The sequence below is a fragment of the Python bivittatus genome, unplaced genomic scaffold, assembly GCF_059951505.1.
Source record: "Python bivittatus isolate LINGU-HERP-01145 unplaced genomic scaffold, Pbiv_v1 ctg000020_np1212, whole genome shotgun sequence".
NCBI lineage: Eukaryota > Metazoa > Chordata > Lepidosauria > Squamata > Pythonidae > Python > Python bivittatus.
This window is the reverse complement of record NW_028277030.1, coordinates 16,018,640-16,039,000: the sequence shown is the minus strand read 5'-3', so window position 1 is coordinate 16,039,000 and position 20,361 is coordinate 16,018,640. Positions and strand designations below refer to the sequence as shown.

The following is a 20,361-nucleotide window of genomic DNA, read 5'->3' as shown; positions in this document are numbered from 1 at the left end:
CTTCCAAATGATTATGCCTATAAAAAGCAAAGGAAAATCTCTGCCCCCTAATTAGGGGTTCTAACAGAACTTCAGTTAAAAATAAAACATCGTATACTGGCAGTGGTTGTTCCTGTATTATTATATGCATATAATAATTAACTATCTCTAAAACGATCAGGATTTACTAACACTGTTACATATGTAATAACTTCCACCTACCAATATAATTATTTTATCTGGGCCAACTCTCTCAAATAAATAAATAAATAAATAAATAATTTTTTTAAAAAAACCTGATAATATTGTTGCTCATGACCAAGTTAAAGGCAATCTTCTGAATATAAGCAGTGCTACATTTCAATCTCCTAGATGTAATTCTGAATCATTTCAATATTATTTTACAAATGTTGCTTATGGCTTTGTAGCACGGAAGATGCAGCTTTGCAAAGATATTGGCTCTAGACAGTAATTACATCCACAGCCTAATGTTGCAGTTAATGGACACACACATTTCAATAATTACAATGCCTGAACAACATAATACGGCTTTATTAGCTGCTACAAAATAAAGCTGAGCCAGTAGTGAACTTAGCTAAGCATTTTAAAGATAGATATAGTACATTTTATTAAAAAGTCTAGCCAAAAGAAGACACTGAAATCAGGATTTTCCTTACAATTGCATAATAAAAAAAATTAAGTGTTCATATGGGTAGCATCCAATATTGGTTTCAATTAGTATGGGATTGAAGCTTTCATATAAACTGCATAAAAAGTTATTATAACCCAATTACTACAGGTCAAACAAACTACCCCTGTTGATTATTTTCACACTTACAGGCCTGGTCTGCACAAAAAACAAAAATATCTGATTTGTTTTTGGCTTAGTGTGATTTATTCATTTGTTTTAAGAAAGAAATAATTTATGCATGAGCACAAGAGATCATAATTTAAACAGAGGTACACTGTTGGTTTACAAATTCTAGCTTATCTATGTGGCTAACTTAGAATCCTGAGCTACTCCTGGTTCTTTTACGTGCTTAATTTCTTGAGAAAACAAGCCAAGTTTCAGTTAAACAAGCCAAAGTTACATTGTCTGTAAAATAGGTCTTACTACTTTCAGCTGATTCAAACCATCACTGCCAAATGCAACTATATTTCAACAGTAAGATTATATTCCACAAATGTTTTGTATAACTCTCAAATTACAAAGTTAGTAAGGTACGCTTTGAACTTTCATCCATGCATTCAACTAAGTAATTTATATATTCAAGCATTTAAATAATTTTAAATTAGATCCAAAATGTACTTTTTAAAATGCTATTCAGGCGATGCATCAATCAAAACAGGGGCGGGGGGTCATTTTTAAGAAATAGTCTGGGCCTTTTACTACCACCAGTTTCATAGCAGCTTCCAGATAGACTGAACTGGTGGCCTGGCCTCTGCAGATACATGAGATGGTACTGCAACAAGGTACTGAGCAGAAATTAGATGAAACTAGAAGCAAAAGAGATCCTTTCTTGCCATTTAATGCAACCTGCCTTCTCAATATGAAAAACTCATTTCTCAGGTACAGTCTTAACAATTTGTGTATTACCCATCCTTACTTGCCCATATTCAAGGAGATACCTGCCCTGACAAACTGCATTTAATTATATTAGATATATGTATTTTAGCCCATTCTATCTTCATTTTGTGGAAAAATCCTAACATCTGGTTTCAGAAAGGTTACTGAGAGCTTTCTAAGAAAATCTAGTGGTGATTTTTCCAAACAAAAATATTACAGTGGTATAATACAATTTAATAACTTTATGTCACTAGCTACTACTCTTTCTTGACTTTATTTTTGAACAATTGAATTCCAATCCCAGGTCATCTACAGACCATTTTGAAAAGACAGGAGCATTGCCTTAGAAGAACTATGCAAAAATTAGTGATGCAACATATTAGGGGTATAAGATTTCCAACACCTTGCTGAAATTAACAAAGTGGTAGATGTGAGCTGAAGATAAGCAAAGCCAAATGTTTTGAAACTTACTGTGACCCTAAAATATTCTGAAGATGGACCTTTTCAGAACAGGGCCATATTCCATGTATGCCCCCCCCCCAAAAAAACCTAGGAAAGTTCCTGATTGTACTTTTACAACTTTTGGCCATCCCTGATCTATAACGCTTATTTTAATACTTAGAACCATTGCTAAATTATATATGTTCCAAATCTGCAACTTTTCATGCTGTTTTTGGAGTTCCCATTGTTACTGTTACTAGATAATCTGAAAATGTTTTACTAATAGCACTTTCAGAATTTTTGTATACTCTGTTATCCTAACCCAATAACCATACAATTCATTGGTCATACTCTCTAACAGATTATCTCTCTCTGAATTTAATGAAAGTTGCTTGCTGAAAACATACAAATGTCAGCAACTGTGCACATTCTCCTGAAGATATGGACAAGGTTAAAAGCTTATTAATATCCACAGAAGTTATGGCCATTGTCTGTGTAATATAGTCATTAATAAATATTAGAGACAGTGAATGAATTCTTAATACGTTACCCAAACAATAGTCATAACTTTCATTTATATCTTGTACAATTTCCATAGCCTTCAAGTGAAAAAGATATAGATTAATTAGCAAACATCATATATAACACTCAACTAAAACTGCTCGTACGTGCACAGATTTTCAGTATCTTGAAAAATGATGGGGCAATGTTTGCAAAATTCTCTTGATTTTCATTATTTTACAACTATTCAATCCCCCAACAATTGGAGAAGAACAGAATCTTCCTAACTATTTTATTCTGATCCTTATTTATGTTAGTAGAATTATAGTAAATTCGCCTCAACTTTGTGAAGCTCAATTCAATCACATCACCTTCTTGGGCAGCTTTTTACTAAATATGCCCAACAGCTACTTTCTACAAAATACTTCTCAATTTCTAGGATTCTAATGTTTAATATATCTTTTATATATTTTATCCTCTTTGAAGCTGTCACACAACTTTGACTAGAATCAAGTAATACATGTACATCAAGGGAATATTTAACCTTAGAACCTGTGAGTAATCCTCTTTATTTCTGAACTCACTGATATTATACATTTTCTGACTATTACTATTAAAGAAAACGTCCCATTACACCAACTTACTGTTTTGACTGAGCTACATGAAAGTATGCAATCTGATTGGACTTCTTCAACCCACAAAATTTGGAATATGATACATTTTCATTTAGCAACCAGAATCCTACAGATATCAAACCATAAAGTTACAGAAAGACCAAGTAGATGACTTTTTCACATCCTTAAACCAGTATTTCATTTAAGAAATGAGATGTATCTGCTACCAGTCAGAAGTATGTCTACATACATAATGTAAGTTATATTTACTGATGTGTATCTATTGGTGAATGGAACTTCCAATTGTAATTTGGAAGCACAAAATGTAATTTGTGGCTTCAAACATAATAGCAAATAGTCAATTATCACAGAGCAGAAAGGTTCACTTGAGCACATGGGGGGGATGGACGACATACTCATCTATTATGAACAAACTCTATAAAAATATGTATAAAAATGAAGTTATATGCACAATATATCTTTTATTGTACATTTTATTCTTTGTCCATGAATGACCAAATATGCATTTTGATCTTCAATACTTTATTTATCTGGTCTCTCTTTTGTTATGTCATAACTTAATTGTTTATGTATATTAAGGAAAAAACATAAAATTTCTATTTAAAACAAATTTAACCATCTTAAAAGCATATCTTAACCATTCTGGGATGCAATTACACAATTTTTTGGTTAAAAATTTTCTTTAAACTCTAAATGTTAAAGTTAAATGAGAGGCATTTAATGCAATCTGAAAAATATTCAGTTCAATTAAAAATAATTGATGCATGGTGAAATAATTCTTCCCAAAGCTGCTATAAAATCTTAAAAAAAAAATAAAGCTACTTAATAATTTTCATCTCCTAAAGGCTAGAGAAGCATTATTGCATATTAAAAATTGGAATTCAGTTTTCCCAGGAGGTACAAGAAAGTTATTAAAACAACCTATTTATTGTTGATATAACTATCCATTTGTGCTACACAAAAAGTAACAATTTTAGTACATTAAGAGAAAAACTAATTAACATATAATTAGTATTTTCTGTATTTTGATAATTAAGGGTTAGTTGGCTATTTCTTTTCACAATCCTGCTTTTGTAGCCTGACAATACCTTTAATGAGCAACTAACACTATTTAAACCTTGATGGCTGAGGAATTTAGTGACCACCACTACATTGCTTCCATTTATCACTGCCTCTTTACCTATAAATTAAAGCAGCCCTCTAGCTATGTTGATCAATTTCTTCACCCATATCAGCTGAATATGTATGGCATTAACCTCATTTACTAGTTGAGAAAAGATGAATTAAAATAAGATCCAATTCCTGGTCACACAATGCAATTTCAAAACTGTCTGCTAATTTCTACCACCTGTCAGAACAATCCTTTACTTTCTGGTAATAAAAATGAGGCATAGTTTTTCTGTAACTCAGAAGGAAAAAAAACCTCCATATTTCATACATTCCATAATTAACTATTAAAGCCATGAAGCTTTAATCCTGATGGGAACTGAATACAATCAGTTCCTTATCCCTGTGGGTTTGATATATGTTTGGATACACTACATTCTGATACTTGAAATGCACTGTAAAAGTGTAGGTCTACAATGGGGCGGGGAGGAGTGGGAATGTTTTCTACATAAAGACTATCCAGTAAAGGCCAAGTTAATATAAATCAGAGATACACAAGAATGAAGAAAACTGCACCCTTGTTAATTCCCATTTAAGATAAAGTGATTTGGCAGGATATTTTGTTTCCCATAGGAAGTTCTATTTATTCAGATAAATGAAAGGCCAACAGGGTTGGGGCCATCTAAATGGAGGGGGGGCAGGGTAAGCTGTTTCAGAGGGCAGGCACTACAACAGAGAAGGCATATTTTCTGGGTTCCACCAGAAGACATTGTTTAACAGAAGAGACTTGGAGCATGCCCAGCCTGTCAGATCTCATGGGACAGACAGATTCAATTGGAGATAAGCAGTCCTGCAAGTAACTCAATCCTATGCCTTGAAGAGGCATAGGTGACAACCTATGGTATAGTGTATCCAAACATGAAGAGGCATAGGTGACAACCAGCACCTTGAACTGTGCCTATAAGCCTACTAGGTACCAATGCAGCTCGCCAGGTGGTAGTGTTACATGGGCGTACTGTGATACAACCGTAAGTACCCACACTGCTGCATTCTGGACCAATGGTCTCAAGGGCAGCCCCAGGCATAGTGCACTGCAAGAGGAAGTAACCAAGGCATAAAATGACTGTGAGTAGGGCTTCCTCGTCCAGGAATGGACACAATTGGTGCGCAAGATGGAGCCGCCAAGATATTGAGTTGGGCAGCATTCTAGTTATCAGCAGCAGCATGAAGGCCTTTCTGCCGCAGCTGCCACCTGCTTTTCAAGAACAGTGAGAGTCCTTCCAGATTGCACACTAATTTGCGGGGGGGGGCGTTATATATGTATAACATAAGCACACAGTATGTTTGTCCAAGATTACTAATAGGCAAAAATGTAAACAAAGGAAAGCAAGAGAAAGGGACATTCTGTGACTAAAGTTGCTTCCTATGAATGCTTGCTGCTGTTCTCAATTTTTTAAAAAGTTTCTAAAGTTACTTACTTTAGGTATTTATTTTAGTAGCCTTTTCCTACAAAGTTCAGTCACTCAATTTTTGGAGGGTGGGGGTGAAAGTCAATCAGTTCATTGAAACTGTGTTCACGTAACATACTGATCACAAGTTACCAAACATCTTTTTAGCTTAGTATGTTAGGTATATTCAACCTGCGTGGTTAGTTCGCTGTATGGTTCAGCTGTTGTGCACATCTGGAAGACTAGGGTGAGTAAATTAAGGTTTACATTCGCAACTCCAAGTATATCACACAAACAAAGCCTGACAGATAGCTCCCCTTGAAATAACTGAGCCAGCCCATAAATTTTCCCCATCCAGTCTAATGTGCTTTCTCCTGGAACACAATCCCTTAAATGAAACTCTTCCACTAACTTGGAGAACCACTGTCACCTTTCCTAACTAGAAGATCAGAAGTGACAAAATAGAGAGCCACCTTCTGAAGGCACCCTGGTAATCAGTCCAAACCTACAGATTTCTCTTTCCTGATGGGAAACAAAGGCAAGAATGACACTCAGTACACAATATAGCCACTCCTTATTTAGAGACTACCTCGGTTAGCAGCCATTCACAAATACAATAGTAATTAAAAAATTCATTTTCCGAGCAATGCCTGCATTTACCACCAAATTTTGGGTGCCTGACAACAAAAGCCTTCAGTGTGGAACTGATTAAGGTCTGGTCAGTTTCAGGCAGCAGCAGGAGGGTTCTAATCAACTAATTAAGGTCACAGAGCTGAGCTTGTTAACTTGCAGTTAGCAACTTTTAGAGAAGCACTGTGCTGCAGAGAAAAGCAGCTCAGGAAGAGAGAGCTTATTTGAGTAAACTCTCCACCTTGTAAGGGGGCAAAAAAAGGAAAAAAAGTGGGTCAGGCACAGGACACCTAGGAGATAACTTTATCTGAATAAGAGGGCAGCAACCAGTGATTTTCATAGTGTTTCTCTCTCAGATGTGTTTGCTTAGTGACCAATTCACTTAACGACAAAGTCAATGGAACAGATTGCAATCGCTAAACAAGGAGAGGATATAATAGTAACTTTTAAACTGGCTTAAGCTGTAGGATTGCCTCATATCATTAAGTTTTATCTGCAATAAAGATTCTAATCTAGTTATGTTGGAAAGTCTTCTGGCAAGTCAAGCCATGTGCTGAATAAAGGGATTAAGTGACTGGAAAACTGTGATTTACTGCCGAATCCTGTTGTGAAGCCTGACAATTTTAGAATAATGGCTGGATCACAACATTTTGCCTAGTGCAAAAGCTATAACCAAAGACTTTTGTAGTTGGATAGCAACAGGTCTTAACTAATAGTTACTTATTTTATAAATTTAATTAAAATGCGATCTACCACAACAGATATTTTTTCCAGTTTTTCAGCAAGGTTAACACATATACAGTAATACTTCTCACTAGTACAAGAAAATGATTTTATATTCAACTCAGCAATATGGTAGTGATGTAACAGATTAACATGCAAAGGACTGGATATGCTTATTGCTGCATATCACTGATACCTCATAATCTTATAACTATAAAACGACAAATGTAAATATCTTCCCTCCATTGTGAATATTCTAGAATATTTCTTCAGTAACCTTGCCAGGTCATTTATGCATTGCATAAAAGATTGCGCAATTAAACGGAAGGATAAACTCAGTGCACTGAAGAAAAAAATCCATTCAATGGGATATATTTGATTCCTCCCTTTTCTTTTTCAGGAAAAACTACTTGGGGAACAAGTTATGTTGAAATACAATCCCATAAACATTGTTAAAAACCATGGCAATACAAATGTGTAACACACAGAACAGAGGGGGACATTTCCCACTAGAGCTTCTAATAGTTCCCTACTGCTTGTATTTCCTCTAGAGAATATAATAATAATATTAAATAAAATATATAAAAAGCATATATAGTTTGACAGCATAAAATGCAGAAGTTTAAAAAATTAAAGATCTATTTTAAGAATCAAGCATATGCATTGCAGGATCACAATATCTATTTACGTATTTGGGCAGAACTTCTTATGGGAACAATGGGATTTAGTAAAAAAACAAATGTTTTTACTAAATCCCATTGCACAATTGCAAATTGAATATTGCAAAGGTATAGCAATACATGTAACATATATTTCTTACAGCCATTAAACAACCCAAATTTGGACTACTGGCTTTAGGGTCCCCAACATGGTGCCCATGGGCACCAATGTGTCCAAGATACTTGCTCTGGTACCTACCAGGCTCCTTGTCCCATTTTATTTTTCAGAAATAATTTCATAAAATTTTAAAAGATTGGAGTCTAGCATGCTGCAAAGCAAAGCTTCAGCATCTAGCATCATCTTTATCTCCAATAATACCTCTAGGCCCCAAATGGGATCCATCACCTTTCCTAGGCAATAAGAATGATGGGCAGTTGATCTCACTGCATTGTTTAGCACTATGCTCATCTGCCGGGTTAAAGGTAAATGGAGATATTATTCTGTGTGAGCGGTAAACTAGGGGGATATCAGGTAGAATTCTAGTGAATTAGCATTTTGTTAAACTGATAATATTGTCCAATTATTTTCTGAATAGACAAAGCCCACAGTAGCCATTTTTAGAGCACCCTATGTTCCCAAAATTCCAAATGTACCTACCAGCCCAAAACAGTTGAGGACCCCTGACACTGAGAAGTTTTGTTGTAAATGCCTAAGTTCATTTAAGAATTCCCTACAGTATTTCAACATAACTATAAAAAAGAAAGTTATAAATGGATCTTTCCACTAATTTAAGGTATCTAAGGGCCATATAAATGGTTATCTTAATTAGATCCATTTTTACATCACTCTAAATTTCTACCTCCAAGGATAAATCCTAATCAATACGAGTAAATCCACACAAGTGATTTATGCAAGAGGATTTAATATAGGGGTATAATGCCCTCTGCTGCTACAAATGCTGCTACAGCAGGAGGGAAAACAAAGACATAACTACCTTTTTTAAAAATATGTTCGGCTCACAAGCAGACACCTAAACTGTAGGATGAAGATATTCTACTGGTACATTAAAAGAAAAAATAATCTCAAAATATTTAGAGCCTAGACAGAATAGAACTTATGTTCTGGGTTTGTTCACTACCCCCCAATGATCCCATTTGTGATGTCTGCCAGATTTAAATTACCATAGCAGATTTATAAACAAGCTTTTTGTTAATTTAATTGTAAAATTCATATTAAACTTATTTACATAATGGATCCAATATTGTCTATAAAAGGAGTCCTATGGCATAAAATACCAAGCTGAACCTCTGAATGTCAATTGTTTAGGTAACTCAGCACTAACTGTCCTTATGCCTTGTTTGTAAACTTACTTGGCTGCCTACTTTGAGCAGGTAGGTTTCTATTCTCATGCAGCACAGCACATCTCAGAGTATTAGCCATGAAGGAAAAGTTTTCCTGAAGCTACTTGCTCCAATTATCCATCTTTCCCTATAATGTTCATTGGTATACTTCTTTTTCAGTCACATAGGCCAATGACAGGTCTGTAAAGTGACCAGCTCTGCATGTGATCCAAAATCCACCCACCTAGAATGGATCTCACTATCACCAACATCAAGGGAGTCACAGCAGGCATATAGGGATCCTTTACACAAATCAATGTGAAAAGAATTCCCTGAAAGAGAAACATTGAAAACGTCACACATCAGATTGAAGGGACCTACAATTTTCTTCATCCCAACAGTGTAACTACCACTATTCTCCTATTTATTTTCCCTTCCCACTAAGAATGATTGGACAATGATTGTCCACACAACAAGGGAAAAAAAGTCTTGAGACTGGTCTGCCTGCCAGAAAGCCTAATTACTATACCAGATAAGTAAAAAACAAAGCCTTTTATCAATTGCTAAAGATTTGTTTGATAAAGGCTTGCTTGAAGCACAAACAAAAGTCTTTCAGTATTTCTCAGGAACATTTGATGAGCTTTTTCATATTATGTTTGTCCCCTAAAGTTAGAGTAAATTAATGGCATTTTTCTTAAAGAATGTATCTTGCTTATCCCCTTCTCTATTTAAAATGCAGAAAAAGCCAAATAATGTGTGAGATACAGTAAAAGCACAAAGATGAGTAACTGTCAGACAGACAGAACTATTAAAATAATAAATCTTGCATATCCAGCTGTGACACATAATACTATATACCAAACCTGTTAAATGCTTGAAATAAAAGACAAAATGTAATGAAATCTCAAACTGTTTAATGAATACAACTGATGAAAACCTTACATACAGCACACCAAAATGAACTTGACTGCAAAGATAAAAAAAATCACTCAAACATCCATGGACTAGTCATAATAGCTCAGCATTCTGTTCCATGAACAACAGCTTCTGTGTTTACAAAATGTTCCTTCATTCATACAGCTTTTACATTCTTTTCAATGAACTAAACAGATCTCATTCTGCAAGTACAGATTATCTCCTTCTGAAAGTAATAGGACTCTTCATAAGTGTAAAAGCACATGCAGAGCTCTAGACTAGGATTAACATTTTAATCTGTTTTACAATGCACATATTTGTAAACAGACTGATTAAAATAAGGTGTGTAAGTCGCTAAGAAAAGCACCTACTTTTGATGTGCGCTGAAGTTGATCTCCTACGTATGTTTTACGGAACTGATCCAAAAACCAGAGTATTGCAAGTTCCACTTTCTCATTACTAGAGCGTGGTAACTGGGCATCCATCAAGGAAATCAGCTGAAAGACTCTGAAATAAGTGAAAATCAGTAAGGTTTTGTTTACCCTTGATAATCTTCAAAACAAACAAAAATTGCTGATATTTCACTGAACATTAAATATGACTTCTTCATGCACTCTCCCAAAAGTAATTTATCTATCCATCAATCTATACAATTTATATAGCCACCAGAGTGACTCTGGAAAACATAAAATTAAAACAATAAAGAACAACTATCAATAATAACAAAGCTAAGACAAAACATACATTCACAGCCATCAAATCCAACAAGCATTACCCAAGATGGGAACATCTAACTACTTGGCCAAAATGCCCAGGGATAAAACAAATGTTTAATGCATTCTGAAAAGCTAACATGGTTCGGCCAACTGAATTTCAGTGAGAGATTATTCCCAAAGACAGGCACTGTGAAAGAAAAGACATGCTTTCTAAGTCCCACCAGATGACACTGATGGAACCTGGAACATGACCAGCCTGGAAGGGCATGTGGACAGGCCAACATAACTGAAGACAGACAGTCCCACAAATAGCCCAGTCCTATGCCATGTAGGTCTTTATAAGTGATAACCAGCATTTTAAATTGCACCTGGAACCTACTGGGAACCTGTGCAGCTCATAAAGTAATAGTGTTACAAAGATGTAACATGATACACTTATAACCATCTATGCCGCTACATTCTGGACCAACTGTAGCTTCTGGATGGTCTTCAAGGACAGCCCCACATACAACACACTGCAGTAGTCCAACCAGGAGGTACCTAAGCCATGAGTGACCATAAGCAGGACTTTCCACACCTTGACAGCATCACTTGTTTGGTCAAGGGCAGAGATGTACAATTGATTATCATCAGCATATTAATGATATTTCACCTCATGCCAATGAATCTCTCTCCCAGGAGCTTTGTGTAGATGTTAAACAAAAGTGGGGAGAAAGTGGAGCCCTGAGGCTTCCTACCGAATAGGAACCTAGGACTAGACTGCTTCCCTTCCACCAACTGGAACCAACTATGGAGGAAGAACCACCACTGTAACACCACTCCAAACCCCTGGAGCCAGTCCAGGATACACGGTAGATGGTATCAAAAGCCACTGAAAGGTCAAGGAGGGCCAGGATGGATGTTCTGCCCACCTCTTAAGCCTGTCATAGGTCACTGACCAGTGTGACCAATACTGTCTCAGTACTATGTCCTGATTTCATGCCCTTCAAGGTAAACCAGGTTAGGAAACCAAAGTTATGAATGTTAATACTACTTTTATTATAAGGTTACAGTAACAGAATCTTGCAACTCTGAATGTGCCCCCCCCCATCTTCAAGAGAACTAGGGAAGGTTAAATCTGAGACACTTCCTCAAATTATTTGAGGAATTTCAAAGCCCCCTCCTTGGCTCGCACTTTGCTCGCCTCCCCACTTTGCACACACATGCACAATCCCCACCCCCACCTGGGGTCTGCGCGCACTCTGGCAGGCCAACCCATTGTTGGAGGTAGGAGGGTTTTTGTTTGTCTCTGCTCATCACTGATCTCCCAGGGAACCTCTAGTGACCTCTCACGGAACCCTAGGGTTCCATGGAACTCTGGTTGAGAAACCCTGATCTAACCCCTTGGTTTCAAGATGGCACAATACACAAGCACAACTTCCTAGTGGAGAGAGAAGATTTCTTCTATACATTCTAACACTGGATGGTTTCATCTCTGGCCAGTTGCTATGCTGCCTATTGCCTAAGTTCTCAACTGTGACTTCGTCAGAGCAAGATCTTTGATCTAGGTTTTTCTAGGCTTTATAACAATCTCTGCAGTACAACAAAATGCTTTCTTTTTAGCAACAGGAAGAATCCCTTACTCATCTAGGAGTGTCAGATTATCTTTCCATATTAAAAAAACTAATAAAAAACACCTGATAGTTTTTGTTCACAGCTGCAAACCTAACACCAGAAGACCATCACAAAACTCAATTTGACTATCATGCTAAAAGCCACAAACCTGAAGTCTACAGAAGAGTATACAACATTCTCCGATTAGCAAAGGGGTATTCCCTGTGTTTTCAGAATACCTCTGCAACATCACTTCAGATTTCTTGCCAGTATTACAAGAGCCCACCACTGTTCATAAACTCTCACACAAATGAAAAAAAGAAAATTTCATGGGCCTTGAAGAGCAAATCTCACATTATAATGCAGGGATGCCTAGTTCCTCTTAAGAAAAAAGACTTTGTGATTGCAATATTAAACTCTGATATCAAGGAGCATAATTCCTCTGAATTTACCAGGGTATGTATACAATCTGTTGTTTAGTTTTTGGCTGATCCACAGAAAAACCAGCTCCAGCTATAATCCTGGATTGGGTTCCAGAAACATAGGTTAGAAAATAGCAGAGAGCTAAATTCTGGAGTAGCTAATCATGTACCTATGCCAGCCCTTGAACCTCAACAAGTGAAAGTTTTAGACATTCTTTTCTGGACTACAGGTAGTCCTCATTTAGTGACTGCCTTCTACAGTGACCATTCGCAGTTACAACAGTGATGAAAGTAACTTTACAACCAATTCTTACATTTATGACCTTTGCAGGTCTGTAAAGCAAAGGAAAACTGAAGTAAAATCATAAGAATAGTTGCAGTTTCACTTAGTGACTGTTTCACTTTATGACTGAGTTGCCAGTCCCAATTGTGCTCGTTAAACGAGGACTACCTCTATAAGCATTCGGTTAAACACACTTTGAATCACCTCACCAACAATATGCAATGATGGACAGTTATTTAGCCAATTTGAGTTTTTAAAAGAATTAATCCATGAAGAACAGATACAATGCTTAAGTACCTCCATTCTTGAATGCTGGGAATGAACAAAGCACTATTATATCATGTGTTCTGCTGGTTTCTCAATTTGGCCATTGTTACAGATATAACTGTAGACCCATCAAGGAAATTCTTCTGTTCTTAAAGTGAAACTGTATCTCAATGGTACCATTCACAGTTTCCTCAATAATGAACTCAGCTCCTCTTCCCTGAGGCCAGGTGATCTTAACCAACATATTGTTTGAAAATCCATTCTCAGTAGAGTCTTTATTGGGGCTTGTTAGCAAAATTTCTTACCTCACAAAAATAATGTTTAAAAGCTATTTAGCCATTCTGTAACAATATGATTTATTCAAAGGTATTTATTGTTATTCTATTAATACACACTTACCGACAGGATAATTCACCATCCATAGCATCATGTTCATCAGTACTAGTATAAGTTAATCTTCCTCCTACAACAGTTCCAACAAGATAGACAAGCCATGCCAAGCGTCCTGAAATGCAGGGAGAATGAAGGCAGGAGGAAAAGAAAAGAAAAACGTGTTGCTTTTCCATAAGGTATTTGAACTTGCTGTGAATTCTAAAGTTTACTAAGAAATTATGGAAATAAGAAGAAAAGCAGGCAATTTTCGGAGGCCATCTGGTGATACTCACGGGAAACAAGGATGGGGATTTTGAAATTTACTGATCAAAACATTGATATCCTATATTATGTTACATTGGACTATTAAAACAATTATTGCTAACCATTAACATTAACCGTTTCTGATATTTCTCTTATTCTTTAGATAAGACTTTAATTCCGGGGTTGTGATTTTGTTAAAAACTGCCATAAGAATTATGTAATTTAGTTTCATGACTATATTCTAACTAGTGATCTTATTCATCAGACTTTAAAATTTGCTGTTGTATCTGGAGATTTTTTTTTTTTCAGATTTAGCCTTCAAAGAGGGGATTTACTTGAGCGGGGGGAGTACCATCTCATCTCCTTGTAGTCTGGTTTCCTGCCTGATTTTGAGAGGAAGGACCACCATACCTCCAATAAGCAATCCTTTCCTGAAAAACAATGAAAAAATTCCTCTCTCCTGGTCCTGTCAGGTATTTTTGGCATATGAAAATCCATCAATTCAATTTTTTAATGTCTTACAGAACTGGACAAATACTTGTCTCCCTCCTAAAATTTGTTACGTGGCCACTGAAAAGCATACTGGATTTTTCTTTTCAAGAGTATATCTTCCTCATATTTAATTTGTGATCAAAATACCAATACATATGTCCAGCTTTACTTACTGCAATGCACTTGCTTTGACTACTACATTATAGATCTCTTGACAAATGCTGAAACGTGTGTTCATGTTCATTCTACTCTAATGATTATCCATTAGCCTTTAACATGCTACAAGCTTCCAATCAAAGGCATCCACAGGAACCAATGCTTTCATTAAAATAACAAAAGTAGTAAAACACTGTCATTACGCAAGCTATGTGCATATGATATCACAATGAACATACAAAGGGGGTAGAATTTGTTGCACAGTTTTCATCAATTGCTCCCTTGACTCCCTCCCCACATGGACACCTCTGCTTGCAGCCCAATATTTAAATGAATCATCTCTGCATATAAGACCACACCTCAGTTGAAATCTGATGTAAGGATGAGTTCAGCAACTATACCTATTGATCTGATTTGGGGGTTCTTAAACTGTGGATCGTAAGTAACTTAGCGGGGGTTCAGTAATTTTTGAACAAATTGCCTCAGGCATGTAGTTCTGCATATTAGTAAGCTTACAAATTTGTTCTCCACTTGCTTTCTTTTCTTAGCAGAGGCACAAGAGTTCTATAAACTACCAACAATACTGCATTATTTGAATGATTACTTATGGTATATAATGTTATTTTGACATGGCCTTTTATTATTATCTATTTTTAAATGATTAATTTATCCACTGAAATCATTATTATGTTTAAAAGTCAATGAAATTTTATAATTTGTGTTGATTAAAATATAATTTTGTGGATTGGGTTTTTAACAGAATTCAAATGAACACAACTCTCATTTATGCAGAGTGTAACCTTTTCATCATATGACAAATTATTCTTGGATACTGGCAATTCATTCATATTGACCATCAGTAACTGAGTCTGGCTTCTCAAAAATATTCATATGTCTAATATATCTGTAGATTTTGGAGTGTATGTAAACATATACAAGTTGAGAAGTTCAGTATTTTTATCCATTATTTTAAATGTTTAGCCTTTCAGAATGGGTGATATGAGAAAAGCTAAAGTTGACTAATTATCAATAGTGCTAAGTAGATCTAAGACAAGAAAACATTATGAAACTTTCATATCTGTTGATTTCACAGGTATATTTTCCTTTTTAAAGTGGGGAAAAATGACCTTAATGTGTTAATTGTCAGAAAACACAGCTGTCTGCTGAGAGTATAAAGGTAAGCAAAATAAAATGACATTTGGAAACAAGTTATGCAAAGCACTTATAGGGTTCTATCATTTGATTTACAGATTAAAATTTAATGATTAAAAGAAAGTAATATATTTATTCCTTGTCCAACCCTAACACCAATGAAATTATTCATTTTACTCATGAGGGAAGGGTCCCAGAAATTCATTTATCATTTTAAGAGGTCATAGTATGAAAAAGTTGAGAGCCCCTCATTAGAATGGGGTTTTTCAAACTGCAATTTGAAAATGTTACAAAATTCTTTATAACAATTAGGTGGTATAGAAACAGTATAGGAAGAGGGGAGAATCAAAGACAGTTACTCTTCAGCACTGCTGAGGAGATGACCCTGTTTTCCATTTCTCAGCGTACTGTAACCTGGCAAAGACAGCTTAAGGTACAGCTTTACTCTCTGCAATAAGATATTTATTCTTTGTGGTAAACAGAAGTCTGTATTCTTGGCACTAGAATTTGGGGCCTTCCAGATATTTTGGATTTTGTCTCTCACATTCTCCTGTTAGTATGCTGTGGAGATGATGAGAATTGAATTCCCAATTATGTAGAGCATGGTTTTCCAAACTGTGCTTAATGGGGGGAAAAGTTCCTTTGAATGCATTACCTCTTGATTGGGGTTCCAGGATATTTAAAAAAACAAACTAACTAACAAATTCTGTAGCCAGAAAAGCCCTGATTCAGGGCATACCAGTTAAGAGAAGAGTTTTTATACTCTGCTGGCTCTTAAACTCTTGAACCACTGCCCAAGTTAAAGAAGTCCATATCCCCATAATGGTTTTGAAGACTATAAATCTTTTAACAGGTATTGGATGATTTCAACAACTGACTAGTTTGATTTAGTTTTAAAATGTTTGTGATATTAACCCCACTGAGCTACTGACAAAAGCCTAGAAATATTTTAAACAAAGCAAAATAAAGTAAAATATTCAGAATTCAGCATTTTTAAGGTCTAAGTATCTAATATGACAAACAATAATATGAAATCAGGCATTTGCTTTACTGATGACAGTCAAACGTTATCAAATGCTTGGAAACTCAGTATTTCACCAGTAACAATTCCAGAATTTCACCATATTTGACTGCATGAATACTGCAAGACTGAAATTGAGAAAGCCATAACATGGATTGATAACCATCTCAAAATTTAACATTAAACTCAAAAGTACTTCTGTCAGCACAAAGAGTATTTCACTAATAATCTTGAGTTGGTCCCTATACAGAGAAAATAAAATTCATTTTTCTTCGCATTTGTGCTTACTTCCTTGCTCAAAACATTCAGTATTGTTCTTTTCCAGCTGCTAAAGGAGAATATTTTTTCTTTACCAAAATAATTATTGCAGTAATAATCTGTAATTATGTTTTATAACAGCAATAATCCCAAAGAAATCAGTCATTACCATAGATCACAAGTAATCGTTAACTACTGTTAATGACCCATTTCTTGGGGATTATTGTTTTAGCAAACCATGACTGCATCACAATCGATACAAACAGCAAGACAATATAATAAAATGAGGTCTTAATATTATATTAACTTATTTTGGAACATTAAAAGCCATTAAACATCTAAATTAAAGTGTGCATAACTAGGGGAGGTAACATTTATTGTTCTGGGCTAACAGAAATGTTTAGTCCACAGAAAAGAAACTGAATATTATTACATAAAGACTAGCAGAAATATAAACCAATGTCAAAATTATTTCTAATAGTAATTCAAAATCACTGACTTTTTTTCAGAAAAAAAAGCCAGGCTCTGGCCACACAATTTTTGGGCGTAAGATATTCAGAATCTTTAATTTACTTAAAGAACTAAATGGATATCATCCTGGAAAGATGCGCCTTCATTTTAATTATCATTGTAATCCCTTCTATATTGCTTTATGAACATTAAAATCACTCTGCGTACATTATCTCAAAATTCCTTACAACTCTGTAAATTAGGTTAGTTTTATTATGTTCATAATATACACCAAGGAGGGATGGGGAGGCCAAGGCAGTATCTTTCAAATGTGTCCCTAATAAAGGTACAAACGCATGTTTACACAATAGCACTATTCCTGAGTGACTAAAAGCACATAGTCACAAAGATAAAATGTATTTTCTTTTCTTTTATTGTAGCATGCAGAATGTAAGGGTGTTTCTCCTGTAATACTTCCGTTAGCTGCTTTTCTCCCTATGTCATTTTTAAATGGAAACTCTTAAATCTAAAACATTTTTCATAACAAAACTAATTTTATATTACTATGATAAGCCTGTCAGTGGACTGCATTATCTCCAAGTTGGGGGGGAGTTAGGGAACCCTATGTCGGCTTTCAAAGAAAGTCTCAATTAAAGATACTAACTTGCAGAGAATAGCATGACCATGCTTGTGGTACTTTCATTGCACTTGTGGCATATTAGCCAAAATGTGCCAAAGCTGACCAGGACTGTTCTTATCTCTAGAAGGAATGCTGCATGAGCATGGGTGCAACAGCTGGTAATCTAATCTAAACCTTCTCTTTCTAAAAAGTGTTATGTGAAAGCCGCAATTGAGCAAAGCCATGATGGAGGCAGAGGTCAGTATCTATGGACCCATCTGGTAATGATCCAGCAGATGACCGATTGTGACATGGAATGTAAATAAAGGATGGATGGATGGATGGAGGGAGGGAGGGAGGGAGGGAGGGAGGAAGGAAGGAAGGAAGGAAGGAAGGAAGGAAGGAAGGAAGGAAGGAAGGAAGGAAGGAAGGAAGGAAGGGAAATTGAGTTAAAACAAAGAGATGTAGTAAGTGTGAAAGGAGATTTTATGGAGTGAAGTTAATGGATATCTACAGGGAAGTGAAAGTTTCATTATGAATGAAAGGGCTAAAATGTATGGCATAGAGTTCACACCTGTGTCACTTAGGTTGTTGTAAGTGTGTATGAAAGTAAGAATCAACTGGATGATGATCATTGCATGTTACACACCAGTGAATGGTGATAATGGGAGAATGAGTTTGGGGGCAAATTATGCAACATTCTGAATAAATGAGATACAGGGGAAAAAGTATATATTGTTAAGTAACCTGAATGGATGGAGGGTAAAAATGAAAAGAGAATACTGAAAAAGTCCAGTTGAAACACATATTTAAGCAGAAGTTGATTCATGTGTATACATGGAAAACAAGTGAATAAAATGAATAATTGATCTGATCATTCATGAAAAAAGATAATTTCTGAACGATACAAGAGGGATGAGAGGTTCTGAAGGTAGGACATATGGTTATTTTGTATTGTCAAGAACAGCTCTTGGGGAAAAAATAGATATGGAAGAAAAAGATGTCAACCAAATTAGAGGGAAAGCAGAACATCTGTAAGAAGAGTAAAAAGTATGTCTTTTATGAAAAAGTATTATTAAAACAGATTTTTATGTTGCTATGATCATTATGACTCTCAGTACAAAAAATAAACTATCCACACTAATTACTAACACAAATATAATAAGATCAGTAATAAAATGCCAAAAGTGAAACAACATGTAACATTCCCATGGCATTGGTTCACTACTTTAGAAAAACTCTAGAAGTGGAGTTATGTGCATGAGTGAACAGTAGCTACAAAAGTTAAATTTAAAAATGTTGACATATTTGTGATCGAATACTGAAAAAAGTATTTGTATGGGTATGATAACAATATGTTGAAAAGCTGAATTGAAGCAAATGCTATAAATGTCTGTGTTCAAGAAAAAATGAGAAAGAAGTCATAAATGCGGTGAGAATGTTGGAAAAACGGTAAGACTGCAAATGTTAAAATATGAATGTGGTTTGCTTGTGGAATAGCTGTTCCTGCAAAGAGATTTGATAGAATTATAATTCAAAAGGTACAAAAGGTAACAATGAGCCTAATTTAGAAAGCATGGTGTGGCTTTATTTCAAGCAGACTTGACTTTTACTCTTCAACAAATTGTAATAATCATTTTTAAATAAAAAAGGGCAAACAAGCTAGCAAAAGGAAAAAAGAAAAAAAAATAATTGGTACAGAATGTAGTATCCATAAGTGGACAAAGGAATTATCAAGATTAATGCTCAGTGTATCTTTGATTAGAAACCAACCACTAACAATTAAATTACATTTAAGTACATTAAATTATTTTAACAAAGTAAGTAAAAATTTAAATCTGAGCCAAGTGCCAAAATTTCCACAATTTGTTAAGAATGCAAGTTGTGTATCATCTATAAAACATTTTATACCAGTTTTTTCTTAACTTGGGAGTAAATTTTATAGATTTGTTCCATAATTCTCCCCATTATTGTGTTCTGTTTCTTTAAAGTTTTGCATCCAATTTATCATGCTATTTTTTATTTGTTCTGTTTGCATGTCACATCTGAGTAAGAGTTTATATATGCCCTAGTAGATTATCTTGATTCTGCATGAACATTTCAAATTGTCATTTTTCTTACTCTTCAACAAGTTGTTGAGACACACAGATATATGAGAATTGGAGAAAGCATTTAGAAAGTGAATAGCTTTAAGTTATAAAATGTTTTGCATAAATTGAATATGGAATTGAATGCTGGCTGCTGAATTATTATTATTATTATTATAAGGGTAATCTACAATTAGATTCACAGTCAACGACTGGTGAAAACTTAATAAATTCAAGTCCTAACCAAAAACCTAAGAATTATT

The 20,361-nt window shown here is 35.2% G+C and overlaps 1 protein-coding gene across 2 annotated transcripts in view; it reads right to left on the bottom strand.

Moving 5' to 3' along the window:
- The window catches only part of RANBP17 (RAN binding protein 17), a 240,644-nt gene that overhangs the window by 177,814 nt on the left and 42,469 nt on the right, over window positions 1-20,361 (bottom strand). For both annotated transcript variants that reach the window (XR_015795121.1, XM_088134974.1), the window contains exons 13-14: window positions 13,627-13,732; window positions 10,318-10,453 (exon numbers count right to left, since the gene is read on the bottom strand). Coding sequence is in view for 1 of the 2 variants with exons in the window: in XM_088134974.1 (XP_087991100.1) it covers window positions 10,318-10,453; window positions 13,627-13,732 (242 nt within the window). In the remaining variant the exon portion in view is untranslated. The remainder of the gene's footprint in view (window positions 1-10,317; window positions 10,454-13,626; window positions 13,733-20,361) is intronic.